At 46.7% G+C, this 11,931-nt stretch overlaps 1 protein-coding gene across 1 annotated transcript; it reads right to left on the bottom strand.

The window, feature by feature from the left end:
• Nucleotides 1-84: 84 nt before the first annotated feature.
• Tyrobp (transmembrane immune signaling adaptor TYROBP) lies at nt 85-2,863 on the bottom strand. Its single transcript, XM_005330567.5, has 5 exons — nt 2,709-2,863; nt 2,337-2,363; nt 2,064-2,198; nt 1,635-1,678; nt 85-306 (listed from the first exon to the last, which is right to left on the bottom strand). Exons 1-5 carry the CDS (start codon nt 2,764-2,766, stop codon nt 241-243), a joined length of 330 nt encoding a protein of 109 aa, XP_005330624.2. The 5' UTR covers nt 2,767-2,863; the 3' UTR covers nt 85-240.
• Between the last annotated feature and the right edge of the window lie 9,068 nt (nt 2,864-11,931).

The raw sequence follows: 11,931 nt of genomic DNA, 5'->3' as shown, positions 1-11,931 counted from the left end.
AGCTGTTTCTGTGTTCAAGACCCTTCTCAGGACCCCACAAATCCCCAATCCTTTAACCCAAGGGTCCGGCATAACTCAACAATATTTTTGTGCTCTATTGTTTATTTGGGAACATTAGTGGGGAGAGGTCTAAAATCCCAGGGAGGACTCTCCATGGAACTGTTTCCTAGTAGGAGTAGGAATGATGAGCTGGGTGGGCAACAGAGGTGACTGGATCCAGATATGGGTCGTTGATTAGGTTCATTTGTAATACTGCCTCTGTGTGTTGAGGTCACTGTAGACATCTGACCTCTGACCCTGGAGCTCCTAAAAGGAATGAAGGACATTAGTGGAAGGGGTTCACCAAATAAATTTCAATCAAAATCCAGACTTCTCTTAATGGTCTTCAAGTCCTCTGCCCGCCCCCCACCACCCCCAAAACTTCTTCAAACATGGCGGTGGAAGATATCTGGATTTTATTCATCTGAATTCAGCATCCACCTTTCCTTGACTCACCATTATGCCCAGCCAGCCCCAGGGCCTTTGCATGTGCTATGATGCCCTCTGCCTGGAACACCAGTCCTGTAGACCTTCAGTCTCTTTCTCCCTCTTCAAGTCTCAGCTCTCAATTTCCCCATCTATAGTTTCTTTCTCCCAAACCCCACTCGCTATTACACAGCCTGCTCTATTTTCTTCATGGTGCCTCTCCAAAATGATTTTGTTAATTTGCTTCAAGTCCATCTCCCCAGCTAGGATGTAAATTCTGCTATATGTGTAGGTGCTCAACAAATCCACTGAAGGAATAAATAGACCAGGGTAACGCTTTGCCTCAAATTTCACTGCTATCAATAACAGGAAAGCTTTCTCAGTCTTCAGGACCTCACAGAACCAATTTGAGATTTTTACACTTTGCAAAGAAACATTCAATCTACAAGTGAAGCAAGCCAACAAAGCTGATTACGGATAATAAATTGGCTCACAAATAAGAGGTGTCTGTGGTCCCAGGGGGCAGGCCTTAGGTAGAATCCCTGAACTCATTTACCAATAACCCGCCTCCTGAGTGCATCTTTCTAAGGACAGGAAGGTCTCAGGATCTCATGACCCCCCTAAAGGATTAAGAAGGAGCCTTAGCAGAAGGAGAAGTAGAGAGATACCTCTGTCTACATCACTTGAAGGGCCTCTGGGTTATACGCATGGCTTTGTATTTTTGTGGGTGGATTTTTCTGAAGAGTCTCTAGCTTGGATTACTTCTCAAAAGAATTTAGGGTTCCCATTCCTCAAATTCTAAGATTCCTCTCTTTTGAGTCACTAAACTAGGGCTGAATTCCATTCTTTGTCCTACTGAGGGCTTCTTCTAGCCCTCTCCTAGGGCTAAGCTTTTTTCCAGAACAATTTGGGGCCTCATAAGGCTTGTTTTTGATCTTACAAAGGCAAGACACCCCTTTATTTCTGCTCCACACATTTTAAGCTAAGCTTAAGGTTGCAGTTTATCACCGAGTGTGCTTTTGGACAGATGTCCCATTTGCCTTCTAGTTATGGGGCAGCACCTGGGAAAGGGGCATTAGGGTCCTCAGGGGGACATGGGGGTGTCCATCATCCAGATGCCCACAGGAATGGGCAGGAGAAAGATGTGGGAATGAATCTGGTTTTCTTACCTGATAAGGTGACTCCATCTCAGTGATGTGCTGTTTCTGGGTCCCTGCAGAGGGACAAAGGGGTGACACAGGGTGCAAAGATGGACAGGATAGTAAACTAGGACCATTTTTTGGTTTCTGTTTTTGATAATGGGAATTAAATCCAGGGTTGCTTTCCCATGGAACTACATCCCCAGCCCTTTTTTATTTTTTATTTTGAGACAGTGTCTTGCTAAGTGGCCTGGGCTGGCCTTGAATTTGCCATCCACCTGCCTCAGCCCCCAAGTCACTGAGCTTACAGGTGTGCACCACCACACCCAGCCATATTGCTGTCTTAAAATCAGCCCTTCTACCCCCAGCCCTTTGGATGTTTGTGACCTGGGAGCTTACACCCCACCACCAGTGTCACCCTTACAGGGTCCCAGACCATCTCTTGCCAGCCCCACTCACCTGCTGCAGTTCCTCGTCCCCGAGGGACAAGCCGACCTAGTGAGTACACGGCCAGGGCGATGAGCAGGGTCAGCACCAGGTCCCCCAGCACGATCCCCGCCAGCACGCCGGCGCTCACTGGGGAGCAGTTGCATTCTGGGAATATGGCACATGGGTGAGGGGAGGTCTATGTGCTTTGGGAATTAGGGGGTGGGTGTCAGCAGGGGGGAGTTTGAATGGATTGGGGAAGGGTCTTTGGGAGGGAGGGAGAGGGACCGCAGGGTCTAGGCCTACCATTCTGAGCCTGGACAGGACTGAGACCTGAGAAGGGAAAAAGAGGTAAACTGAGGCACAGGGTTATGGCTGGTAGTGGGCCTTAGAAGCCAGAAAAAGCAGAAAGTAGTATCTGGTGGGACCTGGGAGGGGACTAGCGCCAAGGCTTAGATGCCATGTGACTTCTCTGCCCGTTTGTCCTGTTGCAACACCCTTAGATGATCCCCTCCCCCCACCCCAGCCAAATCTTGGGGGCTCAGATTTGGAGACCCAGAGGCTCCACGGGGACCTGCTTCCACCCAACCTCCCTTCTGGTTCTCACCAGAACCACACTGCCCTGCCGCTAGCTGAACCCGGGGCCTCAGGACACAGCTGCAGAAGCCCCCAACTCACCAGCCACAGTCAGGAGGAGAAGGACCAGGAGCCGCCACGAGGGATCCAGGTCCTCCATGACTCCTGGACACTGCCGGACACCACAGTCCAGGGGCCAGTGGGATGCGCCGTGGCTTCCAACCAAGTGAAGGAGGAAGTCTGAGGTGGGTGGTGCAGCGGGAGGAGGGGACAATAGGGGAGGAGGAAGGACAGACAGAGATAACACCAGAAAGAATCAGGCCCAGGGCCTGCGCAGCACGCAGTACCTAACAGCTGCACGTGAAGGGCGAAGGGTTCGTGAGTCAGCTCTTGACCCCCATCACCAGTCAGGGGTCAGCAGCCTTGTATCAGGGGGGTCACTCCTGAGTATAAGTGAAGCCAGTCCTGCCTCTTCCTGGCCGGGCAGCCTTGAGCATCATCAGCCTCTAGGCCTCACTTGTAAGACTAGGAGGAAAACAGTGCCTAACTGTGGGGTTGTTGTAGGGGACTCAATGAATGAACGTTCTTAGAACAAGGTCTGGCACCTGTCAGCTATAATTATTTGATAATCAGACCCCTTTGGAGGGGGATGTCCTGGGGACCAATTCCAGGATCCCGTGCGTTCTAGGCAAGCTCTCCACCACGGGGCTACCTCCCCAGCCCTGGTAATCAGACTCTTGCGCTGTGCATAGAATATTGAGAGCCTCAGCATCTAGGCACCATGACATATGGTACTCTGTCCCAAGTGTTAAATCATTTAATCTCCACAAACTTCCTCTGAGGTCGATGCTCTTATTCCCATTTTACAGAGAGGTAAAGACGCTTGCCTAAGTTCACACGGTAAATAAAAGTGAAAACCGAACGCACCACGGTGATGTTAAGTCTTAGGGGAAAGAAAAAAGAGACGAAAGATGGAGAAGGAAAAAAAAATGATGGCAAAGAAGAGAGAGAAAGTAAGAATTAGTGTCACAGAAACCACACCACAGAGACAGGATTGGGTTTAGGTGAGATGGGGGAGGGCAACTCGGTGACCACTGAGCAGGGCTGGGCTGCCTGCCTGAGGAGGAAGTGGCTGGGAACAGGGACTGAGGGAGGGCACCAGGAGGAGTCAGGGACTTCTCTCTCCCAGTGGGAGCTGAGGCAGGGGCAGGAGAAGGAGGAACCTGAGGTCAGGGTGCTGGGGTGAGCCAGCTGCAGGAAGCCACCTCCCCCGTCCCCACGTCACACCCCAGCACTCCCAGGCCTGGGTGCAGGAGAGAAAAGGGGAAGCTGGGTGCTGGTCATGGGGCAGACGCTGGGTGCCAACAGGGGGAGGGTTGGGGAGTTGGGGGCTGCTGGAGGGTCAGGGCCAGGCTGGCGCCATGCTGGCTGCTCACGGCTGCCCCTAGGTCTGGCCAAGTCTGATCCCTAAAGAACCCAGAACCTTCCCATTAGGTCTAGAGCAAGCCTGGAGGAAGAGACCCTGTGCCCTCCCTCCCCACCCCACCCCCACCCCCACCCCAGAGCAAAGGGAGCCAGCAGGGTAACCAGGGCCCTCACCTGACAGGTGTTCCCAGGCTCCCTCTGGCTGTGGGTGGGAGCAGGAAGTGGGGCAGGCAGCCTGCTTCGGTGGCCAGGTTTTGTAACATCTCTTAGAATGTCTGGCACAACTGCAAGGGCTCAAGAAATGTTAATTACCATCCTCATTATTGATATTGGTGTTAGTACGGCCCCCATATTGAGTTTTGGGCTTGATAAAAACCCTCCCTCAGCCCTTCAGCATCAGCCTCCTGACCCAGTCTCCAACTCTGGCCAGGCCTGGGCTGTCCCCAGAAGACATCTAGTCTGACAGTCGGGACACCCAGGCACCATCCAGTCAGAACAAACGTGGCCTGTGGGCTGGGCTGAAGTCCTGGAGTCCCTTTTTAGTGTGAAGTTCAAGGGGGTCCCAAGGGGATTGGAGTGACGCAGACATTTTTTTAAAAAATATTTATTTTTTAAGTGTAGATAGACACCACACAATGCCTTTATTTTTATGTGGTGCTGAGGATCAAACCCGGATCCCGCCCGTGCTAAGCAAGCCACAATCCCAGCCCCTGATGCAGACATTTATAAGACATGAGTTAACAGTATCTTTTTTTTTTAATATTTATTTTTCAGTTCTCGCAGATACAACATCTTTGTTGGTATGTGGTGCTGAGGATCGAACCCGGGCCCGCACGCATGCCAGGCGAGCGCGCTACCGCTTGAGCCACATCCCCAGCCCCTTAACAGTATCTTTATCAGAAAGAAGTGAAATACCTCCATGTTTTTGCAGTGGATGCAGGTGTGCTGTCGTAGAGCACAGAATGCAGTGGCCTGGGCTGGTCTCTGGGCCTGATGGGCAGCTAAGATTCCCCCTTTGAGTGAAGGAAGATAAAATGGACGGTATCCCCACTGTCTGGCCTCTGCCTCCAAAGATGCCGGGCTGAGGAAGCTGGACTGAAGGTCTCCACACAAGACCCGCAAAGTGGCCCAACCTGTCCTGGCAGCAGGCCAAGAGTGGGCGAAGGCCAAAGTCAACATTCCTGGAAATCAGGCAGTGACCTCTGTGGAAGCTGCTGCTGTCCTCCCCGACAGCCAGAGGAAGCTTTTTGAAATATCAGACCAACTGGCCTGAGGTGGTGGCTCAACGGGACAGAGCCACCTCACATACTTTAGGCCCTGGGTTCCATCCCCAGCCCTGCAAAATATAAAAAATCAGACAAATATTCTAATTCTAAAAAATGGCCCTAAGAGCTGGGCGTGGTGGCATATGCCTGGAATCCCAGTGCAAGATCAGCCTGGGCCACTAGTGAGACCCTGTCTCAAAATAAATAAAATAAAATAAAATAAATGAAAAGGGCTAAGGGTATGGCCTAGTGCTAAAGCAATGCTGGGTTCAATCTCCAGTACCCCCCCCCCCGCCAAAAAAAATTGTCCCACGGTTTTTTGAACACTTAACCCAAGAAGAGACACATATGGCCACTACTGAGCATGAGGAAAAGTAAGCGGCATCATTAGTCATTAGGGAAATATAAATGAAAACCACAAGGAGACATCACCATGCACCCGCTGAAATGACTAATTAAAGAGATTGACCCTTTCAAGTGTCATTCAGAGACGTGGAGCAATTGGAAATCTCATACACTGCTGGTGGAAACATGAGATTAGAGCAACTGCTTTGGTAGTTTCTTAAGTAGTCACCTACCCAGCCTCCAGCAAACCCACCACTAGTTATTTACCCATGAGAAATAAAGCCATATACACATCAATGTGTGTAAGGTCTACAGTATTTCTCCCCCTGCCTGTCCCTCCTGTCTCTCTTCCCCTCACTGTTACACTATTGCCTGACTCACTTACTACCCCGCCCTCCAGGCTGCTTCTCAAATAAGTCAAGTTCATTCTCACCCCAGGGCCTTTGTACTTGCTACCACTGCTGTTCTGTGAGTTGAGTGTCTCCTGTAAAACTCATGTTGCCTTTGGAACAGCATGAAGGAGCAGGGGCTTGGGCATCTTAAGGAGACCTTATCTCAAAATAAAATAAGAAGAAGAACTGGGGATGTGGCTCAGTGGTAAAGCACCCCTGGGTTCCATTCCCAGTACCATGAACAAAAACAAAAAAAAGAGGTGAGATCTTCAATGGATAGATGCTTCATCAAGGAAGTACGTGTCTCATAAAAAGGATAAATTCCTTCAATTTCCTCTGCCTGGCATGTGACAGCCTGCCCTGCTGCCATTTTATGACTCAGCAAGCAGGCTTGCTCCTGATGCCAGCCCCAAGCTGCCAGACTTCCCAGCCTCCAGAGCCCAGAGCCAAATCAACTTCTCTTGTTTACAAATTCCCCAGTCTGCGGTGTCCCGCCACAGCGGCAGAAAGTGGACTGACACCCTGCCTTTTTCCAAAGTCTTTGCATCCTCAGGTCTCAGCTCAAATGTCAAGTTCACAGAGGCCTCTCCTGACCGCCACTGCTAAAGTCACCCCACCACCCTCAGTTTCATTTTCCCCCTGGTATTTGTCAAACCCTTAATTCTCTGATTTATGAGTTCCCTTTTTTTTTTTTTCCATCTGCCATTTCTTCTAGAATGGAAACTCCGTGAGAACAGGGACCTTTATGTCCTATTCACTGTTGTATCCCCCAACACCCCAATCTTTGGCTTTGGAACTAAATGACAGCAATAGATGGTTGAATTAAACCCTGCTCCTTGTCTCTGCAGGAGTCTAAGGGTATCCCAGACCTGTGCATGGTACCTTCTTGATTTTATCACTTGAAAATAAAAATGCTACTGTCTCAAATACTCTATGATATCATTTATATGTGCTGCTCAAAGTGGTCAGAGTCCGAGAAATTAGGATGCTGGTTGTCAGGGCTAAAGTGGAGGGAGGAATGAGAAATTCATGTTTTGGTTTTATTTATTTATTTTTTTAATAAATGTACCTATTTATTTAGTTTTTAATACTAGGGTTGGAACCCAGGGACACTATCACTGAGCCCAGACCACTGAGCTGAGCTACATCCCAGATCCTGTCCTTTTCTTTTCTTTCTTTCTTTCTTTCTTTCTTTCTTTCTTTCTTTCTTTCTTTCTTTCTTTCTTTCTTTCTTTTTCTTTTCTTTTCTTTTTTTTTTTTTAGCCAAGATTTCACTGAATTGCCTAAGCTGGCCTCAAATTTGTGATCCTCCTGTCTTAACCTCCTGTGTAGATGGGATTACAGGTGCACACCACTGCACCTGGCGGAATCAGTGTTTAATGGGTGTCTTAGTCCACTTTGGGACGCTATAACAAAACACCTGATGAAATTTATAAAGAAAATAGGTTTATTTTCTACTGTTCTGGAGGCTGGAGAGTTCAAGTTCAAGGGTCCCCAATCAGGTGGAGGACTTCTTGTGCATTATCCCATGCCAGAAGGCAGAAGGGCAAGACATTTGAGAGAGAAAGAACATGCAGGAGAGGACCTAATTTACTTTGTTTTGTTTGTAGTTCTACAGCTTGAACCCAGGGTCTCCTGCATGTCAGGAAAGTGCTCTACCACTGAGCCATGTATGTCCCCAGCCCCATAATTTACTTTTAAAACAAAACTGCTGTTGTAATAACAGACCCACTTCTGAGAAAACTGCAAAAAACCATTAATCCTTTCTCTCTCTTTCTCTCTCTCTCTCTCTCTCTCTCTCTCTCTCTCTCTCTCTCTTTCTCTCTCTCCTGTTTTTGTTTATTTTGTTTTGTTTTGTTTCGTTTATTTTTTGTACCAGGGATTGAGCCCAAGGGCGCTTTACCACTGAACCAAATCCCCGCCCACCTTTTAAAATATAATTTATTTTAAAGACAGGGTCTCACTGAGTTGCCTAGGGATTTGTTAAATTGCTGAGGCTGGCTTTGAAACCCCAAACCTCCTGCCTCAGCCTCTTGAGCCGCTGGGATTACAGGTGTGCACCACCACACCTAGCCACTAATCATATCTTATGGGTTGAACCTCTCAATATTCTTGCATTAGGGATTCAATTTCCAACTCATGAACTTCAGGCACATACTCAAACCATAGCAATGGTTATAAAATTTCAGTTTAAGAAGATGAAAAGAATTATGGAGATGGATGGTGGTGATGTTGTATAACACTGGAAATACATTAAATACCACCATACTGAATGCTTACTGGTTAAGATAGAAAATTCTATATATTATGTGAGTTTTAATACAATAAAAAAATGAAAATTAAAAAAATATATTCTAGTGTCCTCCAATATCCTCTTGCTTCTTCTGCCATGGAATTTTTATCAGGACTTAGGCCACTAGACAAGGCTATATCTCCCAACTTCATTTGCATCTAGAGTGATCATATGGCTTCATTCTGGTTGACAGACAGTGTGCAAAGTGAGGTAAGTCATTTGTAGGTCATATCTTTGTGAAAGAGTGTACATTAACTCCTCTTCTTTGATTTTTCCACCTGCAGAAATCTGAATATGTGAGGGGTCCTCTTGGAACAAACAGATGAGAGCAACACCATAGAATGAGAGAGAAGCAGACCCTTCATCTTGGAGGGGCCACACCAACCCTAGACTAGTAACTTCTACCTTGTTTAAGCCTTTTGTGGCAGATGGTCTCCAGAGATGGTCACCAAGAACCCCTCTCTCCCAACACGCACATGTTGTCCCTCTCATCAGGAGGTAGACAATCTATTTTCCCTCCCCTTGGGATCTGAGCTGGCCTTGTGACTTGCTTTGGCCAAGAACACAGTGGAAGTGATGCTCTGCCAGTCCTGAAGCAGGGCCTTAAGAAGCCTGTGAGAACAGCTTCTGCTTTTGGAACTTGGCTGCCATGCTGTAAGGAAGTCCAATGTCTACCTGGAGAGTGAGGCCTCACAAAGAGGCCCTAGAGGAGGAGACACCATGTGGAAAGAGAGGCCTCACAGAGGAGAATCAAAGAACCCTAGCCAACAGCCAGCACCGAAACCCTAGAGAGATGACAGGCATCATCTTGGATGTTCCACGCCATCCCAGACACCAGCCAAATGCAGCCACGTGAGTGGCCCAGGCAATACCACATGGAGAAGAATCAATTCACAGAATCATAGGAAATTATAAATCTTTGTTTTAAGCCCGTACATTTAGGAAATGAGGGGTCTGTTACAAAGCCATGGACATTGGAAACAGCACTGTTATCTTGGAGATTTTTTAAATTTTTTTTAGTTATACAAAAAATATTGTGGATATTGTGGAAACAATATCTTTATTTTGTTTATTTATTTTTATGTGGTGCTAAGGATTGAACCCAGGGTCCCTCACATGCCAGGCAGCGAGCTCTCTGCCACTGAGCCACAACCCCAGCCCCATCTTGGAGATTTTTTATTTTATTTTTTATTTTTTTTATTGGTTGTTCAAAACATTACAAAGCTCTTGAAATATCATATTTCATAGATTAGATTCAAGTGGGTTCTGAACTCCCATTTTTACCCCAAATACAGATTGCAGAATCACATCGGTTACACATCCACATTTTTACATAATGCCATATTAGTAACTGTTGTATTCTGCTAGATTTTTTTAAATATTTTTTTAGTTGTCAATGAACCTATTATTTATTTATATGTGGTGCTGAGAATCGAACCCAGTGCCTCACACATTCTAGGCAAGTGCTCTACCAATGAGCCACTAACCCAGCCCCCCAGAGACTTTTTAATGCAGGCAAAGCTATCCCTGCTTCAACTAGCTGAGTTAAGAGGTCGTATCTGGCTCATAACTTTTTGACCCCCCAAACTAATCATCTGTAGCTGGCATTGGGAATCAAAATCTATAAGATGACACGGTCCATAAGGATACCAAGATGAATGGAGGAAGCAGTAATCTCTAGAGAGAAGCTGTTGGTACTCTCCCACATCCCTCCGCACTTACCATCTCCAAGCACACCACTGGGCTTCCAACTGTCTGGACTGTGACTATCTGACATTGGCACCCACCTTGCTCAAGAGTGGGGCAGACTGGAAGGACCAAAGAATTAAAGCTCCTGAAAGAAGCTCTTAACTAGCAACTGATGGAGGATGCTTGATAAATGTCCCCTGTTCCTTCACCCCCCTTGGTTGGGACAACTCTATGACACACAGTCTGCACTGGCTCCCAGAAATCCCCAGCAAGATTAAGCCCCAATCACTATAGATAACACACCCTTCATTCACCCTTCCCTGTGACCCTACCCTTCCCCCCCACACATCTTCTTGGTACCTCCCAAGTAAATGACCTGCATATGAATCGTCTTTTCACTGTCTGGTTCAGGGACAATCCACACAAAGACAAAAGAAGTGTCATTCCTAGAAGGAAGGAGAGACACTGGGTCATCAGGACAACTGATGTCCCTGATATCTCCCCATTTCTACCTCCTTCTCAAAGAGCCTGCTGTTTCTGCGCTTTGGAAGTGGAAACTGCATGTGCTCATTTCTTGGCTCCGATTAATAAGACAGACTTTACATCTGACTCACATGCAATCAACGTGCTTAATTGCATGCAATAAAAGACACTTTAACTAGTTTAAACAGAAAAGAGGATATGTTCAAGGACATCAGGGAGCCTGGTGAATCTCTAGGAAGGTCAGAGAATCAGTCCTGAGCTACACATCTTGCTGTCATGGAGTACAAACCCCACAGTTCCTCTGCTAATACCACCCTGGATTTTCTGCTAAGACCTTTGTTATGCGTCTTAGACACTTGGGAAAATAGTCCGGCAGTTCCTCATAAAGTTAAATATACATTTACCATGTGACCCAACAATCCTCTTCCAAGGTATTTACCCAAGAGAAGTGAAAACTCAAGTTCACACAAAAAACAGAACAATATGTGAATGGTGCCTTTATTCATAATTGCCTCAAACTGGAAACAACCCAAATGTTCTTCAATGGATGAATGGCTAAAGAGACTGGTACATCCACCCAACAGAATACTATTCAGCAATTTAAAAAAAAAGTGGGCTATTGATACTTGACAGCAGCAATCAAAAAGGAATGAACTGATACATGCAATGACCAAGACCAATCCGTAGCACGACGATAAGTGAAAATCCCAATTCAAAAGGGCACATACTATAAGATCCCCTTTACATGACATTCTAGAAAGCCAACACTACAGGGACAGAAATCAGATCAGCGATTGCCAGAGTATCTCTAGGCGTAGAAGAAGCAATTGATTACCAAAGGAAAAAAAGGAACTTTTAAGGTGCTAGAATTCAACTTCTTTTGGGGGGGGGGGCTACTGGGGATTGCATTGCACTCAACCACTGAGCCACATCCCCAGCCCCATTTTGTATTTTATTTAGAGACAGGGTCTCATTGAGTTGCTTAGCACCTCACTTTTGCTGAGACTGGCTTTGAACCCGGGATCCTCCTGCCTCAGCCTCTAGAGCCACTGGGATTACAGGCGGGCACCACTGCATCCCACTAGAATTCTATATTTTTATTGTAATATTGGTGACATGGCTGCATACATTTCTCAGAACTCATAGAATTATACATTTACAAGGGTGACTTTTCCTTTATAAATTATACCTAGATTAAAGTTTTGTTTTGATGAAATGGAAAGTATAAGCACCAAAGAAACTAGGGAAGAGGCGTCATGATCCCTTTATTTCCTATCAGTTGCAATATCAAAGATCAGCCGGACTTCTCCCACCCTGACTCCTTGGAAAGTGCTAGCAAATGCTGACTTGCTAGAAGGTGTACAAGACAGAAAGCTAGCAGTCCAACAATATTTTTTCTCTCCTTCTATTGAAATAGATTTTGCGATTGGGTG

Source organism: Ictidomys tridecemlineatus, chromosome 15 (genome assembly GCF_052094955.1).
Source record: "Ictidomys tridecemlineatus isolate mIctTri1 chromosome 15, mIctTri1.hap1, whole genome shotgun sequence".
NCBI classification, from domain to species: Eukaryota; Metazoa; Chordata; class Mammalia; order Rodentia; family Sciuridae; genus Ictidomys; species Ictidomys tridecemlineatus.
The sequence above is the reverse complement of the archived record's forward strand: the minus strand, read 5'-3'. Positions and strand labels throughout refer to the sequence as shown.